The sequence below is a fragment of the Oncorhynchus keta genome, chromosome 19, assembly GCF_023373465.1.
Source record: "Oncorhynchus keta strain PuntledgeMale-10-30-2019 chromosome 19, Oket_V2, whole genome shotgun sequence".
Lineage (NCBI taxonomy): Eukaryota > Metazoa > Chordata > Actinopteri > Salmoniformes > Salmonidae > Oncorhynchus > Oncorhynchus keta.
The window spans coordinates 65,818,120-65,842,201 of record NC_068439.1 but is presented as its reverse complement, the minus strand read 5'-3'; the positions used below and the strand labels follow the sequence as shown (position 1 = coordinate 65,842,201).

Sequence of the window (24,082 nt, the reverse complement as noted above, 5' to 3'; positions counted from 1 at the left end):
TGCCATGGCAACAGAGAAAGGAAAATACTGCCTTTGCATCCTATAATAAATTGTTAATTACACTTAATTAGAAACATTTTGAGTTAGATTACAATAAAATAAAACATTTTTTTTTATTTTGCCCATTTTAGCTGATGATGATACGATTATTCATAGGCAGCCGTCACCAGGAATAAGTCAATGTAGGCGCAATGCGTTATGAATATGAAATACATGTGGTCCTCATTTACATTTTTTACTTCAATTATTTGCCGTGAATGAACACTGTATTGAGCTGGTCATACTTTAGATATTTTGACAGAAACATTTCCCAGTTGAGTTATTACTGAAACGATAGTTTTTAACAATGCTAATCCTTTTTGCATAACCTTTTAGAAACCTTCTAGTTTCTAAATCACTGGTACTCTGTGTTCTTTCCACTGCAGTGAGCTGAAGCTGAAGAAAGAGGTGTCTAAGAGCAATGGGGAGGTGGTGGGGATCAGCTGTAAGAGGCCTCTGCAGCAGTACAAGGAGAGCCTAGCTGACAAGATGGACACCACAGAGGTCCTGCCTGAGGACCATGATGAGGACTACGTCAGTATTACTTTATACTCCAAGGAATATGGGAGTTTTTTTTTTTTTTACCAATGTTGTTATCCGGAATTCTTATCCATGCTCCCCCCCCTCACTTTTACAGATATTGTGTACCTACTAAATCACTCCCAACATTTTAAGACATTTACTGATATTTCTTGATATTTCATCACATTTTGTAGATGTTGCTTATGTGATTTTAAATACGCTATAGACAAATTGTTTCAGAGCTCTCAGTCTGTACATTTTTTGCATCACCCCAGATTGCACAAGATTGTGAGGGATGATACATTAGCCTTACATGTCTTTCACTGCCGAGGTGTCGTAACTAAATTAATACCTCTCACAAAGTTCTGTGACCTGATTGGTGCTGAAAACTCGCTGATAGTCTCTGATTTATCATTAATGTTTCAAAATGGAAACATTTCAATGTATACACAAATTCAGAATGATTTCCATACTACCTCACAAACACTGTCCTGATTGCCTGCACCAACATATCATATTGCCCTAGGCTATACTGTATTTGTGAGTATTCTTAGTCTCATTAGAATATTCCTGAATATTATAATGTTCTAGTGTGTAAATCCTGCTGTTTGTGCATCAAACAGGAGGAGAAAGACAGCAGGAAGACGACGCGTGGAGCTCCGCGAGGCAGGAGGAAGCGGAGGGGGGATGCAGCCCTGCTGAGACACAGTAAGTAGAAACAGGCAGTGGAAGGGACACCTGTGAGGGGTGTGTTCCAAATGGCACCCTTTTCCCTATGTAGTGCACTATGGGACCTGATCAAAGGTAGAGCACTATATAGAGGTGCCATTTGGGACTGTCTCTTGGGACAGAATCTTCTCACTATTTCCAAATCACTATATTCATATAATCACTGCCATTGCACACACACAAACTGTATGTAATTGAATTTATTGCTTGCTACAATCAAATCGTTATTTATGGCAGCTGTTCCATATGGAGGGAAGAAAAAGTCTTGGTGTTGGGCCTCCTATCTGGAGCAGGACAAAGCCATCGCTGCCCCCACTAAACTGTTCAAAGAGGTGAGCTATCATACCCCCCAGGCCTGTCTAGAATTGGTTATTAACTGAGGTCTAACCCATTATCATTCTCTGTTTCCTTCAAGTCAATCTAATCTTTCTCCTATTTCTCCTTTACAGCTTGTCATTCAGCGTTTATATGCAATTTCACAACAAGGCCTACATTGTGTCCTGCATGTTTAGAGTTAATTTATTCAACTCATTAATCATATTATTATTTTCCTACAGCAACACTGTTAAGTTCATTATTTATTCTACATAAGTCTGGGAATATGTATTTTAAACTTATTATGTCCCATTTTCCTTTCAGCACCAGGCTTTCCCCCAGAGTAAGAATGGATTCCGGGTGGGGATGAGGCTGGAGGGTGTGGACCCAGAACATCCCTCCATGTACTGTGTGCTCACTGTAGCTGAGGTAACCTCTCACCTCTACTCATCATCGCTGCCCTCTTAGAGGAGTCTCAACTCATGGCATGGATTTCTTCAGATCTGTAGCAAAGTCTGCATTGTCATTGTTCTTGTTCCAGTGCAAAGCAATAGTTGTGTTCACTAACATGTACTGTATGTGTTGCTATGCAATGGCATTTAGCAAATTACAGTATTAATACGACCATAAATGCTTGTTTGGTTTTGAGTCTACTTTTCTATTTTGGCATCATGTGCACTTCTGGTCAGTATTCTGCTACTTCATCTCTGAGTAGCAAACACATGATGACCATGTTAGGTATGAAGATGCTTAATGCTTCTTCCATGTTTAGGTTTTAGGACACCGAATACGGCTTCACTTTGACAAGAACTTGGACTGCTATGACTTCTGGGTGAATTCCAACTCTGCAGACATCCACCCTGTGGGATGGTGTGAGAAAACAGGACACAAGCTGCACCCCCCCAAAGGTAAGAGACATGCTGCCTTTGACAGATATCCACCTGGAAAAGATAATAACGTATGGATTGCTTGCCATTTTGGATGGGATATTTTGAAACGGTTACTTTAGCACTTCCTCATCTTCTTCTCATTAGTATTTCCTTACTGCTGTATTTTAATTTGAGCTAGTTTGCCTCAACAGGGAATTTGAATTATTATTATGTGTATTATAATAATTAGTGGCCATTTTTGTAGGGGTTGATACATTTTTTTGTAAGGGAAAATCAAGTCTGACATTTCAAAGTAGAATTTTTTTTAACCTCAAATACACTACACGTTTTAAATGTCTTGCATTGCAGGAAAGTTCTCCTGCAACAGGGTGATCAAATTAATATCTAACATCTGTATGCGAGACTAGTCATTTAGGGATGGTTACAGTGTGTATACTTTGACAAGCAGGTGTGCAAGCAGGTTACCCATGGCAAATGGAAAACGGTTCTAAACCATTTTGAAAACACAAAGAAGACAAAGATGTTTATTTATATGACTTCTATGTATGATTACTAGCACTGTAATTTAACCAGCAATATTTAATAAGGAGTCAAATCATTTTTACCCCCAGTTCTTTATGGAAACGTGAGTATAATCCTTGTCATTTCTCTATGGATGGACAGGTATGAAGGATGAGGAGTTCGGCTGGTCGTCATACATCAAACAGAGCAAAGCCCAGGCAGCTCCCAAGGCCCTGTTTGAGAATCAGAACACGGTAAGAGAAGCCTACAGACCTAGATTTGGCCGGGGACACACTCCGATGCATGAACACAAATGAAATCGACATACATCATTGTCCATTTTTGAGCATCAGAAGTACAAATCAAGTAAACTATTTTCGGACGAGTTGCATTCATTTTTTGTCAATCATCCCCATTGTCATTCATCAACAGATGACTCCCATTTAAAAAGCATTTGCTCCATCCGAAATTCTCTGACACAAAATCTCAACGTGTCCACTTTCATATTGCTTTAGTAGTAGCGTTTTACCACCACTTGGCAAAACTGTTTAGTTAAGACTACACGGCATTCATTGAAGTACAGTACTTGACATCAGCCCATTCAACATAGATTTGACTCAGATGCATGTGCAGTTTAAAGGGTTTAAAGTACAGGTGTGGTTTTCTACAGCAGGAAAATAGTCCTGCAGCAACAGGAAATGTTCATTATTATGTGGATTATAATTAATTGACTTTTTTTGTAAGGGTTGATACATTTTTTCTTAAGTCTGACATTTCTAAGTGGAAATTACAAGCCTCAGAAGCCTTCAGAATACACTGCAAGTTTAAAATGTTGTGCATTGCGAAAGTTATCCTACAACAAACAGGGTGATGAAATGAAGATCCTATATCTGTAGGGTTATGGATGAAGTAACTTTTGCCTCTGAGTAACCGTCCTATGTATATTTTCCAGACTGTCACCCCTTTAGGATTCAGAATTGGGATGAAGCTGGAGGCCATTGACAAGAAGAACCCCTCCTTCATCTGTGTTGCCACAGTAACAGACATGGTGGACAGTCGATTCCTGGTGCACTTTGATAATTGGGATGAGAGCTATGACTTCTGGTAATGTCTAACTTTGTGATTACATTTCCTTCAGTACTCAAAATCAAAGCACTGTATCATCACCAGCAGTGATTTGTGTTAACTGATGCCGTATAATAATCATATTGCTTTGGAGTCTGTGTTGGTTTAGCTTGTTGCAGAATTGGGCACTAGATGGTGCTAGATTATTAAACCAGAAGGTTTGTGTCTGGGAGGAGAAAATCATTGCCTCTTACCAAAGTGTTTGTTATTTACATTTTACACAAGCAAACATGCTACATCACTTGAATCTGCATTATTGCTTTCAGATTTGGAAGACAAAAATGTCTGTACCGTGAATTATTATTTTGACACTGGCACATCACTTTTCTCACAATTAATTAGTCTTATTTTTTATCCCTTTTATTGGTTTCTTATTGCATTTGTTTGGCTCTCACAATTCTTAATGCTTCCGTTGTGTGACTTTCTGATTGAGAACTGCGTGTGTGGTTACAGTCGTTACTGTCAATTCGTGCCCACTCTGACCTCTCCCAGCTGTGGATTTAGATTGCCAGGAGGAAGCTTCAATCTGCACGATGCAGGAGCTTGTATTGGTTCAATTATGGATGATCGTCAATAAATCTCAAGGAGTTAGAGAAAGAGTAGAGCCCAGAGCGGCTAAGGTAGGAGCAGACTCATCCAGGGAGATGACTTTCTCACACGTGATGTCACTACGTATCACATCAGCCAGTTGCAGCCAGTCACAGGCCACTCCAACATCACAGCTCGGGCCAGAGAGCAGCTAAACTACTCCACTCTGCTCCACCCTGACCTGGCCAGAGAGTAGGACACTAGGGGGGAGTGCAGCGATACAAATTATTTTGGTTTCATGTGCTGAAGACATCTATAAATCGGTCTACTAATACAGGACTAGTAAAAGCCCATTGCACTACTGAGAGTATTCCATACTGGCACACCACAATAGGGTTTGGCTTTACAGTATGTTGAGTACATCAAATCAAATCAAATCAAATGGTATTTGTCACATACACATGGTTAGCAGATGTTAGTGCGAGTGTAGCGAAATGCTTGTGCTTCTAGTTCCGACAATGCAGTAATAACCAACAAGTAATCTAGCTAACAATTCCAAAACTACTACCTTATAGACACAAGTGTAAGGGGATAAAGAATATGTACATAAAGATATAGGAATGAGTGATGGTACAGAGCGGCATAGTAAACAGTTTAACTCTCCAAAGATATTTCAGTAACAGCCTATTGGACAAGTAAGGAGGGTTGCAATATACTAAACAGATTTACAAGCCCCTTGCAATTTATCCAGCAATGCCGATGCAATAACGGCATCATAACAGTATTAATACCTGTAGTTGCACCTAAACAATGCTACTCATCAGGTCAATGATGTGCCCTCCATCATTCAGTGATGGGTGAATGTTGTCCTACTGATGTTTGTCGTGCAGAGAGGTATTTTTAGGAAGCTGTGAGAGAAGTGTCCTTTCTCACCCTGACTGTCCCGAAACATCAAAGTGTATGTTGCATAACATGCCATCATGGCTAAATGCATGCCACAGTGTGTCAGACTCTGTCACATTGTCAATTGATCTATTCCTCTGTCTGTATTCGCAGTCATTAACATGATCCTTATTCAATCACTCATAACAGTGGGATTCATATCATAAACTTCATGTCTTTAACAGTTTATGGAGACGGAGGGAAAAGGGAAGGGGGATACCTAGTCAGTTGCACAACTGAATGCGTTCCACATTTAACCCAACCTTTCAGTTTCTGGCCGAATGGCAGATAGCCTAGTGGTTAAGAGTGTTATGCCAGTAACCGAAAGGTCACTGGTTTGAATCCCGAGCTGGCAAGTTTAAAAATATCTGCTGTTCTGCCCTTGAGCAAGGTAGTTAACCCCCAACAACTTCTCCTCGTGTGCTGATGATGTCGTTTAAGGCGGCCCCCTGCACCTCTCTGATTCAGAGGGGTTGGGTTGAATGTGGAAGACACATTTAGCTTGAATGCATTCAGTTGTGCAACTGACTAGATATTCCCTTTCCCTCTTAATGGCTAGGCTAACTGCCGCCAAGGCAATAGGAAAGGGGGTAATTTGACATTGGTGAGCTGATGGCATTTTAACCACTGTCCTTCTCCTGCTCTTCTGTAGGTGTGATGCAACCAGTCCCTACATCCACGCAGTGGGCTGGTGTCAAGACAACGACAGGATTCTCACGACCCCTCCAGGTGACATACTAACTCCTGTCAATCATTATTGTCACTATTTGTCCTGTAGATACCAAGATGTAGTGTGTAATGATGACTGACCATACAGTTATACACAGCACCCAAACCGGCTGCGCGCCTGCGCCATCGTGCATAAATGTATTTTGTCCCCCTACACCAAACGCGATCACGACTTGCAGCGCGATCTGCGTCATAAATAGAAAGGAGTTCGATTTTATCCCTTGGCATCGCAGCCGCTCGTTGGCGCGCTGACCAGACCACATGTAACATGCTGACCAGACCGGACACGTCGCGTGTGCGAGCGTCGCAAAATAAATGTAGAAATCCATGTTTTTCAATTATTGCACCCACACTGCTCGCGCGTGCCAACGAGTGTCTGCGATGCCAAGGGATAAAATCTATCTATTTTATTCTATAAGTCCTGCCTCTCCCATCTCCTCATTGGTTTATAGAAGCAGGTACCCACGTGCCATCTCCTCATTGGTTATACCCACGTGGGTGATTGAAAGACAAAGTGTTTCGCCGGTTGTTGTGGTAATATTATGAAAGTGTAGATGCCTATCACCATATAAGTTCAAAGATGAAACACCTCCTGGAAGGAGGAGAGATGACTAGAAACAATTCGGTTGGCCGTTTTGTGTGGATTCATTGTTCGAGTAGAGGACCTTGTGCATTTCAGGTAAAATAACAACTCAATGTTTATATCCCAGGACAAATTAGCTAGCAACAGCAAGCTAGCTAAATAGGACAAATTAGCTATCAGGTGCAAGCTAACTAGCTAAATTGCCATACATGTTTAATGCTTTTCGACCTGTCCCCAAATTAATGTAATTGTTTCAGAGTATGTTTTGATATTTTAACCTGCGTGTCGTGATCGCGTTTGGTGTAGGGGGACAAAATACATGTATGCACGATGACACACGCGCGCAGCCGGTTTGGGTTCCGTGTTAGAGTAAAAAAAAAAACACATGAAACGTTTCCAAACAGATGATCTGATCTATAAATGATGTTATTCCACTGTGGAGTAGACAGATGGTTCCGAGTACCAGAAAACACAAGGGACTTTACCCGCCTGCCCACTCACTACATAATATAGCATATAGTAATAACATCCTCAATCTTTTTCCTTGCTCTAGGTTACCCCAGTGTCAAGGATTTCTCCTGGGGAAAGTATCTGGAGGAGACCAACTCATCAGCGGCCCCTGCCAGGGCTTTCAAAGGGGTGAGGCTGTTTCTCTCTATCCTCGGCCCATAAGACGATGTGGCAGCCCCCCATCCACATCCAAACACAATTTAATAGAGTAGCCTAGCTGGCTGTCTGCCTGCTGCAGAGTGACATATGACATGCAGCCTCACACCCCCCTCTTCCTCTACAGAAACCCCCCCACACCTTCCTGCCACTCATGAAGCTGGAGACGGTGGACAAGAGGAACCCCATGCTTGTCAGAGTGGCCACCGTGGTAGACACTGAGGACCACAGGATCCAAGTGAGAACATATCTATCACTCTCTATCTACTGTAAACCTCTCATTAGGACGCGCACCCAGCCCATCCATGTTTTTGATCTATGCCAGAGCAAGCACACCTGATTCAACTTGTCAATTTATCATCAAGCCAATGAGTAGGTGAATCAGGAGAGCTAGTTCAGGGCTAAAACTAAATAATGAAATGTCTGGGGGTCCCCAAGGAGAGCTTTGAGACCCAATGATCTATCTGACTCCTGTCACTGTGTCTATCTTTATCTATCTGTGTCTATCTGACCCCTGTGTCTACCGGTATCTACAGTATCTGCACTCCACACTGGATTCATTCAAAATGGCAGCGTCACTCAGCTGTAGCAACACTTCTATCTGTGTCAATAACTAGGAATGCTCCCTTCCTCCGATCACTAGTGTGTAGCTCAGACCGGGAGATGAGTTTCACCAGGTGTTGTGTGTCGTTCAGTTCAGCTGTACAGGACGATTAGCCATTACATCACTCATCTGCACTCTGAACTACAATATGTCACTTTTTAGATTTGAAAGGGTATAATCTTAGATGACAGAATTATATGCCTAATCCGAGCCCTGTATAGCGCCTATATTTCAACATTTCTCTGGAAAAAATGTAAAGGAATTTCACATAGAAAGTTGGAAGGAAATGAAAGGGTCCTTTATATGGCAAATAAGTGAAATGCACTGATGTACTGCATTGGGAATGAATCGAAAAATGATTAAAGTCCCTGGCATTGTCACATCCCATTGTTCCAGTACATTTTTTATGTCATTTGTTATATTTAACTAGGCAAGTCAGTTAAGAACAAATTCTTATTTACAATGACGGCCTACTCTGGCCAAACCCGGACGACGCTGGGCTAATTGTGCGCCGCCCTATGGGACTCCCAATCACAGCCGGATGTGATACAGCCTGGATTCAAACTAGGTACTATACTGATGCCTCTTGCACTGAGATGCAGTGCCTTAGACCCCTCAGGAACCCGAGTGGTGTCAAGTCTGCCTGACTTTCTCAGTGAGATCATTTTGAGGAGCACCATAAGCTTCACCTTCCATGAACTCTGAAGTGAACAGTAATTCAGTGCCAGTGGCCAGCCTGCTTCCTGGGGGGAGTCATGAGGGGATTGCATTGTGCTGGGACATTAGTGCAGGACAGGTATCTATCCGCAGAGGGCAGTAGTGTCACCTCCCCCTTCTTCTCTCATCCCTCTCTCCTCTTCTCTAACCTGCTGCTCCTGCAGATGGGCCATACATTCTTTCTTTCCCCTGCTCTCTAGCCCTACAGTATGTCAATGCCTTTACCTCAGCCTTACTTATGTGTATACTGTTCAGTCATCTCAGTCTAAACCCTTCTGTCCATTGAGCAAAAATAACCCTTCATAGCATATCTCCACTCTATACAGTCCCTCAGGTTTCTAAAGTCCTAACCCCTACCTGTCCACCTACTGGACGATTACCCTGATTCATTCTCTGATTCATTCTCAGTTTACATATTTATTCATGGATCTACCGACTCCAGGAGAATCCTTTTTCAAATCACGCAAGACAAAATGTTTATTTTTACTTGGAATTGTAAACCAGATCAAATTAAACAGGCATATTTATAAAGCGAACATGAGTTTGGAAGGTTAAAACTATTCAATATTTAGGCATTAAACCTCTCTTACAGCCTCCATTAGTCAAAAACGATATCTAAATCCAAACTGGTAACTAAGAGAGGCCCATCCTATGCTTAAGAGTGGGCTCTTTGCCTTTTTGCAGATTAAAACCGTACATTTTCGGTTTATTGACAATGGATCCCTGTTTAAGTATCCTCCTTTTTAAATTAAGACATAAAGAGTTGGCTACAATTTCAATTTCATCCTCCAAGAAAGGCAGATCAAATATTACAGCAAATAATATGTCTGAACTCCACTGTTCTGATAGAGAAAACAACCATTTTCTTGGAAAACATTTACAAGAAGGGTATAATATTTATGAAGAACATTGTAAACAAGGATGGTAAAATGATGTCACACAAGCAACTAACCCCCCACCCTGGATTCACCAGGTTAGTCTATGTCATGGAAAGAGCAGGCATTCATTTCAATTTAAGCTATTATATAAAATCCTTGCTACAAAAATAATACTCAATATATGGGGCATTGAACAGTCAGCATTGTGCAGACTCTGCCACGAGGAAACAGAATCAATAGAACATGTTTTCTGGTACTGTCCATTGGCAGCTCGCTTTTGGAGGAATGATCGTTATGGTTGTTATGCCAGGAATGGTTGTTATGTCATAATATCAGTGTTCAGATGGGCTTGCAAACTGTATTGTTAGTGGATCTGAAAAAATGTGATCAGTCAATGTGAAATATCATTACACTCTTCTGTAAAGTATTTATTTTTAGGGCAATATCGTCAGAAATGTTACAAATAGGGAGGTTCAGGAACCTCATAACACATCACAGTCAAGTGGAGGGATGTATTGCAAAAGGAAATAGCAAAACTGTATTATACTGGGAAAGATGGGTTAGACTGTGGACATTGGAGGGTCGGAGTTAAGATCACAATGAATGGTGGATTTACCCGCTGTGGGTGAACATTCAGAACTTGCAGAATGAGGAAATTAGGAATAGATCTATAATTATTTAACTACATGTACCGTACATGTGAGCTAAAATAGCAGTATTGTTATCAGTTAGTTTACTCCAGTCAGGAGAGGGGTGATATGGTTGGAGAAAATACATAAGTAAGGGGAATTAGAAATTATGCAAACAGTTAAATTGATAGAACCCAATACCTATCAACAACATTCAAGCGGATCTACCTCCCCCCACACTCACACACAAATATATTAAATAAATCCTAACCCCTAAACTGTACTCTACTTTCACTCCTCCATTTATATACAAGCCTTTAGATGTGATCTGGACCTCTGTCCTGACTTTTATCTTCCATTCCAAGGCAGTGTTCTCTAAATCTCCTTCCATCCCCACCATCACTATCACTCACACACAAACCAACACTACAGGCATTTCATGCTCTCATTGTCCTTCAACAATCACATGCGTTATCTTACTGCTTCCCCTTCTCCAGTTCCTCTGAAAACCATCACTTGCTTCATATTTCATGTTGTCTTCAACTGTAAAATAGTAATAAGGGTGTTCAGCCAGGGAGGGAAGAAGGCTGTAGACTAGGATGGTCTGCCTTTCCACAACTCCCTGATGTGCTCATGTCTCTTCTTGTTTGCCCCAGACTGTGAAGCAAACTCTCATTGTCAGGAGTGTGAATCAGAACTGAGGGAGAGATAGTGATCAACTAGGCTGTGTGTCTGCCTCACATAGATAGCAGGGCTAGGCAGCTGTAAGAGGCAGCGACAGGGGGCTTCAGTCGGAGACAATACTTGTCAGGTAGACTGGCGCAATCAGCAGTTCTGCTTCTTACCTCCAAGACATGTCTACCATGGTTTTGACAATCACTTTTCCCCACATTTCTATATTTAGCTATTTTACTGTGACCGTTTGTCCTTGGTTTGTGTGTTCCTTTAGATCCATTTTGACGGCTGGACGGATAAGTATGACTACTGGGTGGACACAGACAGCCCAGACATCCACCCTGCGGGCTGGTGTGCTAAGACAGGCCACCCCCTCCAGCCCCCGATCAGTGAGTGGCTTTATGACTCATCCTAATCTATTCATGTCCAGCTCCCTGCCTCAGTTCCAACTTTACATTGTTTTAATCTGATCTGCCGTTATTATATTTAAGAAGTAGTTGAAGCCTTGTTTGTGAAAATAATTGCTCAAAATAACTCAAGATGTTTGATGGCTCCCGAGTCCGGCTCCTGAGTCCTGTCCTGAAATCATATGGTCAATATCCTGTATTTTACCCAGAGGATGCTGGGAGCAGAACAAATAACTTTCCTCTGCCTCCCCTCCCTGATCATTTCTCCCTGTGTAATGGTGTCCATGGAAACGTGGCGTGGAGAAGTCAATGCTGCCGTCATATTTCAGAGTACAGAGCTACTGCTTCACATGACAGCTCACTCGTGTCTTAAGGACAGATTCAGGAAGATATCTGCTTTTTCTCTACCTGTATGGCTCTCATTAGTACCAACTCCTTCTGAGGTTGACACCTACTTCTTGTGACTCTGAGGCTATCCTAATATGGACATTGTACTGCTCATTAGCATTACATGAATCCAATAGATTTTGTAACATTATTCTAGGATGGTTTGCCTGAAGTCATGTTGTGGATAATGTCTCACGAGGTACAGTACAAGTCAAACGTTTGGACACACCTACTCATTCAATGATTTTTCTTTATTTTTACTATTTTATACATTGTAAAATAATAGTGAAGACATCACAACTATGAAATAACACACATTAAATCATGTAGTAACTAGAAAAAGTGTTAAACAAATAAATATATTTAATATTTTAGATTCTTCAAAGTAGTCACCCTTGGCCTTGATGACAGCTTTGCACACTCTTGGCATTCTCTCAACCAGCTTTACCTTGATTGTTTTGTCCAAAAGTCTTGAAGAAATTCTCACATATGCTGAGCAGTTGTTGGCGTCTTTTCCTTCACTCTGCAGTCCAACTCATCCCAAACAATCTCAATTGGGTTCAGGTCAGGTGATTGTGGAAATCAGGTCATCTGATGCAGCACTACATCACTCTCCTTCTTGGTCAAATAGCCCTTACACAGCCTGGAGGTCCTGTGATACTCCCACTAAGCACAAACCAGATGAGATGGCGTATCGCTACAAAATGCTGTGGTAGCCATGCTGGTTAAGTGTGCTTTGAAATCTAAATAAATCACTGACAGTGTCACCAGCAAAGCACCCCCACACATCACACCTCCTCCTCCATGCTTCACAGTGGGAAGTACACATGCAGAGATCATCTGTTCACCTACTTTGCGTCTCACAAAGACACAGCGGTTGGAACCAAAAATCTCAAATTTGGACTCATCAGACCAAAGCACAGATTTCCACCTGTCTAATGTCCATTGCTTGTTTTTCTTGGCCCAAGCAAATCTCTTCTTCTTATCGGTGTCCTGATTCACACAGTCTCCTCTGAACAGTTGATGTTGAGATGTGTTTGTCACTTGAACTCTGTGAAGCACTTATTTGGGCTGCAATTTCTGAGGCTCAAATCAAATCAAATGTATTTGTCACATACACATGGTTAGCAGATGTTAAGGCGAGTGTAGCGAAATGCTTTTGCTTCTAGTTCCGACAATGCAGTAATAACCAACGAGTAATCTAACCTAACAATTCAAAAACTACTATGTTATACACACAAGTGTAAAGGGATAAAGAATATGTACATAAAGATATATGAATGAGTGATGGTACAGAACGGCATAGGCAAGATGCAGTAGATGGTATCGAGTACAGTATATACATATGAGATGAGTAATGTAGGGTATGTAAACAAAGTGGCATAGTTTAAAGTGGCTAGTGATACATGTATTACATAAAGATGCAGTAGATGATAGAGTACAGTATATATTGGCAACAGCCACTGAATGTTAGTGGTGGCTGTTTAACAGTCTGATGGCCTTGAGATAGAAGCTGTTTTTCAGTCTTTCGGCCCCAGCTTTGATGCACCTGTACTGACCTCGCCTTCTGGATGATAGCGGGGTGAACAGGTAGTGGCTCGGGTGGTTGTTGTCCTTGATGATCTTTATGGCCTTCCTGTGACATCGGGTGGTGTAGGTGTCCTGGAGTGCAGGTAGTTTGCCCCCGGTGATGCGTTGTGCAGACCTCACTACCCTCTGGAGAGCCTTATGGTTGTGGGCGGAGCAGTTGCCGTACCAGGCGGTGATACAGCCCGACAGGATGCTCTCGATTGTGCATCCGTAGAAGTTTGTGAGTGTTTTTGGTGACAAGCCGAATTTCTTCAGCCTCCTGAGGTTGAAGAGGCGCTGCTGCGCCTTCTTCACGATGCTGTCTGTGTGGGGGGACCAATTCAGTTTGTCTGTGATGTGTACGCCGAGGAACTTAAAACTTACTACCCTCTCCACTACTATCCCATCGATATGAACAGGGGGGCTCCCTCTGCTGTTTCCTGAAGTCCACAATCATCTCCTTAGTTTTGTTGACGTTGATTGTGAGGTTATTTTCCTGACACCACACTCCGAGGGCCCTCACCTCCTCCCTGTAGGCCGTCTCGTCTTTGTTGGTAATCAAGCCTACCACTGTAGTGTCGTCCGCAAACTTGATGATTGAGTTGGAGGCGTCCGTGGCCATGCAGTCGTGGGTGAATGCACCCTTGTGAGGCCCCAGTGTTGAGGATCAGCGGGGTGGAGATGTTGTTACCTACCCTCACCACCTGGGGGCGGCCCGTCAGGAAGTCCAGTACCCAGTTGCACAAGGCGGGGTCGAGACCCAGGATCTCGAGCTTGATGACGAGTTTGGAGGGTACTATGGTGTTAAATGCTGAGCTGTAGTCGATGAACAGCATTCTCACATAGGTATTCCTCTTGTCCAGATGGGTTAGGGAAGTGTGCAGTGTGGTTGAGATTGCATCGTCTGTGGACCTATTTGGGCGGTAAGCAAATTGGAGTGGGTCTAGGGTGTCAGGTTGGGTGGAGGTGATATGGTCCTTGACTAGTCTCTCAAAGCACTTCATGATGACGAAAGTGAGTGCTACGGGGCGGTAGTCGTTTAGCTCAGTAACCTTAGCTTTCTTGGGAACAGGAACAATTGTGGCCCTCTTGAAGCATGTGGGAACAGCAGACTGGGATAAGGATTGATTGAATATGTCCGTAAACACACCAGCCAGCTGGTCTGCGCATGCTCTGAGGGCGCGGCTGGGGATGCCGTCTGGGCCTGCAGCCTTGTGAGGGTTAACACGTTTAAATGTTTTCCTCACGTCGGCTGCAGTGAAGGAGAGTCTGCATGTTTTGGTAGCGGGCCGTGTCAGTGGCACTGTATTGTTTTCAAAGCGGGCAAAAAAGTTATTTAGTCTGCCTGGGAGCAAGACATCCTGGTCCGTGACGGGGCTGGTTTTCTTTTTGTAATCCTGCCACATACCTCTTGTGTCTAAGCCGTTGAATTGAGATTCTACTTGTCTCTACACTGACGCTTAGCTTGTTTGATTGCCTTGCGGAGGGAATAGTTACACTGTTTGTATTCGGTCATGTTTCCGGTCACCTTGCCCTGATTAAAAGCAGTGGTTCGTGCTTTCAGTTTCACGCGAATGCTGCCATCAATCCACGGTTTCTGGTTTGGGAATGTTTTAATCGTTGCTATGGGAACGACATCTTCAATGCACGTTCTAATGAACTTGCACACTGAATCAGCGTATTCGTCAATGTTGTTGTTCGACGCAATGCGGAAGATATCCCAGTCCACGTGATGGAAGCAGTCTTGGAGCGTGGAATCAGATTGGTCGGACCAGCGTTGAACAGACCTTAGTGCGGGAGCTTCTTCTTTTAGCTTCAGTCCTTAGGCAGGGTGCAACAAAATGGAGTCGTGGTCAGCTTTTCCGAAAGGAGGGCGGGGGAGGGCCTTATATGCATCGCGGAAGTTAGAAAAGCGATGATCCAAGGTTTTACGAGCCCTGGTTGCGCAATCGATATGCTGATACAATTTAGGGAGTCTTGTTTTCAGATTGGAAACTAATGAACTTATCCTCTGCAGCCAGAGGGAACACTTGGTCTTCCTTTCCTGTGGCAGTCCTCATGAGATCCAGTTTCATCATAGCGCTTGATGGTTTTTGCAACTGCACTTGAAGAAGCTTTGAAAGTTCTTGTGATTTTCAGGATTGACTGACCTTCATGTCTTAAAGTAATGATGGACTGTCATTTCTCTTTGCTTATTTGAGCTGTTCTTGCCATAATATGGACTTGGTTATCTACCAAATAGGGCTATATTCTGTATACCACCCATACCTTGTCACAACACAACTGATTGTCTCAAATGCATTAAGAAGGAAATAAATACCACAAATTCACTTTTAACAAGACACACCTGTTAATTGAAATGCATTCCAGGTGACTTCCTCATGAAACTGGTTGAGAGAATGCCAAGAGTGTGCAAAGCTGTCATTAAGGCTAAAGGTGGCTACTTTGAAGTATCTCAAATGTAAAATATATTTAGATTTGTTTAACACTTTTGCTTAATACATGATTCCGTGTGTTATTTCATAGTTTTGATGTCTTCACTATTATTCTGAAATGTAGAAAATAGTAAAAATAAAGAAAGACCCTTGAATGTAGGGAGGTGTGTCCAAACGTTTGACTGGTACTGTAGACCCAAATGTAATATCTCCCCTCTCCTCATCCCCAGGTCCACAGGAGCTGTTTCAGTCATCAGGGCAGGGCGGATGTCCCACCCCAGGGTGTAAAGGTGTGGGCCACATCAAAGGAGCCCGCTACTCTGGCCACCACAGGTGCTCTCTCTCTCTCACAGCACTCAATCTGGCTGGCCAGGAATAAAACTACCATCTACTGGAAACTGACACTTATAGGCCTCCCGAGCAGTCTAAGGCAATGCATCTCAGTGCTAGAGGCATCACTACAGATCCTGGTTCGATTCCAGGCTGTATCACAACCGGCCGTGATTGGGAGTTGCATAGGGTGGCGCACAATTGGCCCAACGTCGTCCGGGGTAGGGTTTGGCCGGAGTAGGCCGTTATTGTAAATAATAATTTGTTCTTAACTGATTTGCCAAGTTAAATAAAGGTTAAATAAAAAATAAAAAATTATACAAATAACACCAACAGGCTTCATATCACTACAGGCCAGTGAATGGTCAAACTGGGTCTTCTTGCTCATTGATCAACTGGTTACATGTATTAGCCGATATTGTAGCATAGACATCCGTAATGCAAAAGACACCCAATATATGCCTAGAGCAGCTGTGTTAGGTCTGGATGTCAACAGTATTGGTATTGTACATGATCCACACGTACCTGTATGCCCCTGAGGTGAGGCTGTATATAGGCTGTATAATTGGCTGTGTGGAGCTAGAAGCACAGCCGTGTAAGCGCATGAGTGTCACTCTCTCCCATCAGTATTCATCACCATTCTTTCCCTTTTCTCCTAAGAAACCACATCTCCACTCTCCATACACCTACAATGATGCATCTGCATCAGCTGGCTTTCTTACAGCATATACCCCTCCAGGTGTAGTATATCTACTAATGTGAGCAGAAAAATATTTGCAGCAAAGGCAATATGACTCTGACATTTAAGTCCTACATTATATAGTTACCTGAGGTCATAGATACTGCTGTAGAGTCACTTTTTAATGGGGACACTGTACCATGTATCTGTAATGTAAGCTGATTAACCTTGGAGTCTGAGTACATACTGTAGTTTATTAAAATGTATCTATGGAATGAAGGGCGCTTTATCAGGATTTGTGGGCTAACCTGGCATATTAAACAGGTAGTGCCACAGCTAGCTATGGCCAGAAATAATGGGGAAGATCCTCATTTTGATAAAAATGTGTGACAGTGGCCAGGGAGGAATGAGAGCGGGATTAGAGGAGAATGAGAAAAACGCTTCAATTTCTCTTCTCTGCTCTCATCAGTCAGTGGTCGCAGTTACTCAACCATCCATACCCCCATGTATATGCAAATATGTTGTTTATATATTTCCTTTTTAGTGGACTTAAAGTATGTTTCCCCCAAAGTTAATGAGAAGGTGATAATGCACTGTAAAGAAGTAGTCACAGTCTGCACACTGCTATTGTCTGCAGCAAATGTAATGCTTCCAAATTGAGATTCAACCCCCTGGAATTAATTACGTCAATCCCAGCGACTCAGAATTCTTTGGTTTGCTGCAGTGACTATTGAGAAGTACTTGGAACTGTGTAAACTCACATGTTTTATAGCAAAATCATCTTTTGCCCGATTAGACAGGAAAGAGAGTCTGTGACACGCTCTCAGTGTGAGACAACTTCCCTATTCTCATTATTTACATTTACATTTACATTTAAGTCATTTAGCAGACGCTCTTATCCAGAGCGACTTACAAATTGGTGCATTCACCTTTATTTATTATTTATTTATCAATTTATTATTGCTTTTATTGATTCTGTCCCCAAGAACATTGATGTGTGAAATCATATCTTGTCTGATGGTAACATATGTTATTAATACCTTATTAAGTTATAATGAAGTCCTATTATGAAGTTTGTATTACACAAAGTCCTTTTTCTGAAATCAGTCATTTGTAATAATGTCCGTTTTCTGATTTGCAGTGCGGTGGGATGCCCATACTCTGATCTCAACATCAACAAGGACTCAGTGCTGCCAGACCGTCTGAGTGGTGAGATGCCAGGGTCAGGAGGACTGGGCCGACCCCGACGGGCAGAACCCAACCCAGAGAACCACCCAGCTCTAGCTCTCACTGCAGAGTAAGGACCAATTAGTAACCAGAACACGCTCAGAATGCTCTTAACTAATCAACATTCTCAGACATTCCCAGACAGATGTTGTAGGGGGGAAAATATACAGTATAATTCCTGAGTTTGGCTGAAACTATCATCGTGTAGCTTCATATTTTGAATTCTAAATTCCTTGAAGCATTTTAGCAGCTTAACACCCAAATAAGTGTGAACAGCCCTCATCTATTTCTGTCTGAAGTGACTAAACATTCTAAACTGTTCCCCGCCAGCCTTATTATGGATGTTCTTTCTGCACAACTTAAAAGCAATTCCTCTCTCTGACAATTTCTTAGCAAGCACTTAAGCGCCAACACAAATCACCTGGAAAAGCCTGGCAGGGGTGAGATGGCTGGCAGCGGCATGGCGAAACCCGTCGGCACAGAGCCCAAGAGGAGGTGAGTGGCCCTTACAATACATGTGAATAACCCTGCTCTCCGGAATGGCTGCCAGACCTCGCATTAAATCTGATGGTGGAGTGGTGTGTGACTGTACTGTATTATTACTGCCTGCCTGCCTGCCTGCCTGCCTGCCTGCCTGCCTGCCTGCCTGCCTGCCTGCCTGCCTGCCCGCCCGCCTGCCTGCCCGCCCGCCCGCCCGCCTGCCTGCCTGCCCGCCTGCCTGCCGGCCCAGTGTTGGACTCTTGATAGGACTGTGAGGATTTGATAGTCACGTAACTGATTTGATAGTCACGTAAACAGGTTGTGACTAGCTTGTGAATTTCTGATGTTGGTGTGAAATCTGCAAGACATGACTCGATCTTCACTTCTCCCAAGCCTGTTGGGGAGTTGCAGTGATGAGACAAGATCGCAATTGGATATCACAAAATTGGGAAGGAAAAGACAGTGAAATACAATACAAAATAAATAAATAAATAAAAAACTTTAAAAATTGCCTTTATGTTACTAGGCAAGTCAGTTGAGAACAAATTCTTATTTTCAATGACAGCCTAAGAACAGTGGGTTGACTGCCTGTTCAGGGGCAGAACGACTTGTACCTTGTCAGCTCAGGGATTCGAACTTGTAACCTTTCGGTTACTAGTTCAACGCTCCAACGCTCTAACCACTAGGCTACCCTGCCGCTACGGCAGTTATATTATGTAAGAATAATGGTGCAACACTAATAAATATAATAATATTTTATAACAAATGTGCGTTCTTACACGTTGGATAGAGGTCACTGTCCGTGGTTCTGAAACATAATCTTCAGTTTGCCGTTGAATTGGTGCCTTTCCCTGTACAGTACCAGTCAAATGTTTGGACACACCTACTCATTCACTTTTCTGGTTACTACATGAATATGTGTTATTTCATAGTTTTGATGTCTTCACTATTATTCTACAATGTAGAAAATCGTTTTTTTTTAAATAGCTGGAATGTGTGTCCAAACGTTTGACTGGTACTGTATGTTGCTTCTGTATGTGCATAATAGCAAAGTTAACCAGCATATTGGTGTTGAGAACACCAAGCCTCACTCAACCACAAACTGTAGCATAAAGCAATTTCACAAATGTGCTGTTTTTAATCTTTGCTATGCAGTAATAAAGGCTTTTTCCCCGTTAGACTGGTATTACTTTAAAATTATTTAGTGTTGTTTACACTGTTCCAAACATTGTGATCTAACAACACCTGTTTGTCACACATAATATGCACGCAGCCTTGTATAACCAGCACTGAGCTGAAAGCCTAAGAGCGCTTCCTGTTTAGTCTTAATAGCGTAACCTTCTTAGGCCTATATTTCAATATATACTGTAAGCTACTGCAGGGGTTCCCTAACTTTTTTTGCCCACAAACCCGTTTTTCTCGCAACCCCAACCACGTGATTTTTTAAATTTGGGGCTATGCCATTCAACATTATAACAGTATTTCTGACGATCTATTCAACTCAGCCCCACATTAAAAGTATGTGATGGTATGATAGTCAATTGCAAATTAGTCTGACATAATGTATCTTATCTAACCACCACTAATGAGGTGGGTGAGCTTGACCTTCTCAAAGTTAGAGGGCGTGGTCGACAGTAAACACCTCATCTCTGCTGTCACATCCAACCTGGATCGGTATTTGGTTTTAATGCAAACAATAGCACCGAATCCCGCTTCACACAGATATGAGCTGGCAAAGGCTACTGTGAGTTTTATGGTGCTTTCAAGACAACTGGGAACTCTGAAAAGTCTAATCATGATGTCCGTGATCATCAGGTCAGAAGGTCGGGGCTCTAGAAAGAGGCCTGAGTTCCCAAGTTGGAATCCTGAGTGAGGATGATCAGAGTGAGACTGGCAGCAGGGTATTCCCTTTGAGTCAAGAACCAAAACTCCTCCGTAGTGACCCGTGAATGCATTCGGTCACATGATTCATCCGTTTTTCATCAATACAGCCAGGCAGCACACTGAACATCCCCTGGCTGTTTTATTCTCGGGAATCGTGAGACAGAACAATATGTCCTGGTGAATAACATCCCCCGACATGTATAGTGAACAAAAGTCAATGCATGCACATCTTGGTCCTCACAGCTAAAATCCATTTGGAGAGCATAAGCTAGGGAGTTTTTGAGTCATTCAGTCAGTCTCCTCTTGATTGTTCGCAATAGCATGAATTCTTTGTTTAACAATGTTATCTGACAAAGGTATTGATGTGTTTGTGTGCCTCTGTCACTCCACACATTGTTTTCACCATATCAATTGCGGCCAGTAATATCAAAGTCTCCGCAATAGTGTGTGGTTTCATAGTGTAACAGGCCTAGCCATTCACTGTGGGAATAGTTCAAGTGCAACGGTCAAGTGTGGCCTTTTCCCATGATCTAAGGACGCTCTCTGTAGAATTTTAGATTTGAGTAATTTTCATGTAGATATTTAAGGTTGCAACCAGATTGCAATGATTTTGAGATACAAAGACAATTTTATATTGTAAATAAATGTTTTTATCCCCGACCCCATTTTCACATCAGGCGACCCCATATTGTGTCGCAACCCTCCAGTTTGTGAACTGCTGAGCTAATGTATCAATGAATTATTTGTTCATGTCATCCCACAGCATACGAGTCATTCATGCTTTGATAAGCAATCAAGCATAAAATAAGGGAGCTGAATAATTAGCCTAAACAATAAATAAATCACAATTCACGAATGCATGTAACTGTTTTTGATCTTTGCTTTCTACAAAAAATGTTTTGGTTAGAACAGACACTGGTACACAATTTAGTGTTGTTTACACTGTTCCAAATGGTCAAAACAATATATAATATTGTAATCTAACAGCACTTGTTTGGCACACATAATACTTACACAGTGCGCTTGCATGATCCACAGTATTTTCCACAACTAAGTCAAATACATCTGACTTCCATTTCCCTCCTGGGAACCAGTAAACATTAGCCAATTTCAAGTTCCTATTTCCCATCCTCTGCCTCAATTTTGTTGTCATGTGTTATGGCGTTCAGAGCTTGTTATAACCAATTTATTGATGTGATTATTATTTTTTATTTAACTAGGCAAGCTATGCTGGATTAAGTGATATGACATGCTATTCTATAAAATAATTTCTCCGTAATTAATATTACCTGATTGAGCTAATCATGTAAATGTAATTAACTAGAGAGTCGGGGCACCACAAAATAATATTTATAGAGCTGTTATTTTCAGAATAAACTCTTAAAGACTTAGTAATATTTTACATCAATAGCAGTCAATATTAATCGTCATCTTAATTCAGTCTCATCTGAAAGTTGTAAATTCTTGGTTATCTGCACAAACCCTGGCTAACAAGTTGAATCAGCAATACAAAATTGGGTTTAATTATTTATTTACTAAATACCTAACTAATCACACGGAATTACACATACACATAATTAAATCATAACTTGATTACAAATTACGTCATAAAGGAAAACGTCCCTGGCGGGCGGAACAGATATGACAGCTTGTTACACAAAAGAAAAGGGGCTGGGTTTGAGTGAAAGAGCGGGAAGACTGAGGAACAAAGGGTGAAGCTGTGCTATCGTAAATACAGTATTTTATGCATTCTAAATTACCGCCCATTTAGAAAAGGAAAATGCAATAAATATTTACTCTGAGCTGCGCTTCGGTAGGTTGGTGGTAGATGGAAGGCCGTGTTGCCCAACCGAGTCCTTTGTCCTTTGAAGAATGTCTCTGCTGGTAAATTGGATACATTGTAGTAACGTTGTTGTGTGGTAGACGGGATACTCTGTCTGTTCCTTCCTAACCTGCGTTTGCAGCTGCTGTTGCTAACTCAACGGCTAGGAGGTATCACTTCTGTAGTGAATAAGAATTCAAAGTTCATACCATTCGTAACCAAAGCTCACGCTGATGTTGGCTTTGTTCTGTAGTTATTATCTGAACCATTCTGACATCGGACCGTCGTCCTCACATCCTTGGAACAGGAGGTTACATTGTCGTCAAGGCTTTATATAGGAAGGGAGAGGAGAGCGTGTTTGAAAAGTTTTATAGCCCATGTCCATTCACAGGGGCGGGCCACTGATTGAGCAGAGTCCTACCTTATGAAAACCCAAATCTCACATTTTAAAAGCTAAAATCACATTTCATCCCATCACGAATAATTTCATATTCAAACATTTAGATTGAACAACAATTCCATGTGAATCCGATAACTCTGATGTGTAGACTTTCCACTGTAGAGTTTATGTCATCTTATCATTGATGAGAATGTCTCAGATGACAACCGAACTGACATCATATTCATTAAGTACCACTGCATATGTTCAATTGTTCGCATTACCAGAAAAAAGTTCATTTCCCCCCACCTTCTGATGTTCCCAGAATCTCTATGTTAACCAAAGGGGTTTGCAAATGTAACATCAGTAGGGTAGAGAGACGAAAAATGGGTGAATAGGTATTTAGGACTGTCATAAACCTACCCCCAGGCCAACTTCGTGACACCAGTTAAGAACAAATTCTTATTTACAATGACGGCCTACTGGGGAACAGTGGGTTAAACTGCCTTGGTCAGGGGCAGAACGACAAATTTTTACCTCATCAGCTCGGGGATTCGATCCAGCAACCTTTCGGTTACTGGCCCAACGCTTTAATCACTAGGCTATTCTGATAGGCTATTCAGTAGGTCAGGCCCTATTGGTCACATGCATGCGATGCATACGTGTTTCACATAAAGAGAGCAAGGGTTGAGCAAATAGGGAATGTTTTTTCTAAACAAATGAGGGATTTCGGTAACATAACGTTTCAGTCAGAGAAACAAATAAGAAATTAAATGGCTGTAAAAATAAAATAAAAAGATTAACACAGAGTGGCCACCAGGCTCCCTCTTGAGTCATTTGTTTCTTAATTATTTCATCAACCAGTGCTCTTAAAGTATCAGACAAGTTCAGTGCATTTAGTTGATTTTATTCAAACACATGTGTGTCTACAGTGTGTCTACAGTCGTGGTCAAAAGTTTTGAGAATGACACAAATATTAATTTCCACAAAGTTTGCTGCTTCAGTGTCTTTAGATATTTTTGTCAGATGTTACTATGGACTACTGAAGTATAATTACAAGCATTTCATAAGTGTCAAAGGCTTTTATTGACAATTACATGAAGTTGATGCAAAGAGTCAATATTTGCAGTGTTGACCCTTCTTTTTCAAGACCTCTGCAATCCACCCTGGCATGCTGTCAATTAACTTCTGGGCCACATCCTGAATGATGGCAGCCCATTCTTGCATAATCAATGCTTGGAGTTTGTCAGAATTTGTGGGTTTTTGTCCTCCCGCCTCTTGAGGATTGACCACAAATTCTCAATGGGATTAAGGTCTGGGGAGTTTCCTGGCCACGGACCAAAAATATCAATGTTTTGTTCCCCGAGCCAATTAGTTATCACTTTTGCCTTATGGAAAGGTGCTCCATCAT

The 24,082-nt window shown here is 42.0% G+C and overlaps 1 protein-coding gene across 3 annotated transcripts in view; it reads left to right on the top strand.

Moving 5' to 3' along the window:
* LOC118398713 (lethal(3)malignant brain tumor-like protein 3) overlaps nucleotides 1–24,082 on the top strand; it is a 49,061-nt gene that overhangs the window by 5,776 nt on the left and 19,203 nt on the right. For 2 of the 3 annotated variants that reach the window (XM_035794348.2, XM_035794347.2), the window contains exons 5-19: nucleotides 426–573; nucleotides 1,185–1,269; nucleotides 1,528–1,622; nucleotides 1,930–2,034; nucleotides 2,378–2,513; nucleotides 3,159–3,250; nucleotides 3,949–4,100; nucleotides 6,244–6,320; nucleotides 7,457–7,542; nucleotides 7,697–7,807; nucleotides 11,347–11,461; nucleotides 16,101–16,203; nucleotides 16,861–16,941; nucleotides 18,021–18,176; nucleotides 18,500–18,601. In XM_035794348.2, coding sequence (XP_035650241.2) covers nucleotides 426–573; nucleotides 1,185–1,269; nucleotides 1,528–1,622; nucleotides 1,930–2,034; nucleotides 2,378–2,513; nucleotides 3,159–3,250; nucleotides 3,949–4,100; nucleotides 6,244–6,320; nucleotides 7,457–7,542; nucleotides 7,697–7,807; nucleotides 11,347–11,461; nucleotides 16,101–16,203; nucleotides 16,861–16,941; nucleotides 18,021–18,176; nucleotides 18,500–18,601 — 1,644 coding nt within the window. The remainder of the gene's footprint in view (nucleotides 1–425; nucleotides 574–1,184; nucleotides 1,270–1,527; nucleotides 1,623–1,929; nucleotides 2,035–2,377; nucleotides 2,514–3,158; nucleotides 3,251–3,948; nucleotides 4,101–6,243; nucleotides 6,321–7,456; nucleotides 7,543–7,696; nucleotides 7,808–11,346; nucleotides 11,462–16,100; nucleotides 16,204–16,860; nucleotides 16,942–18,020; nucleotides 18,177–18,499; nucleotides 18,602–24,082) is intronic. The other variant, XM_035794349.2, reaches the window with a different exon arrangement.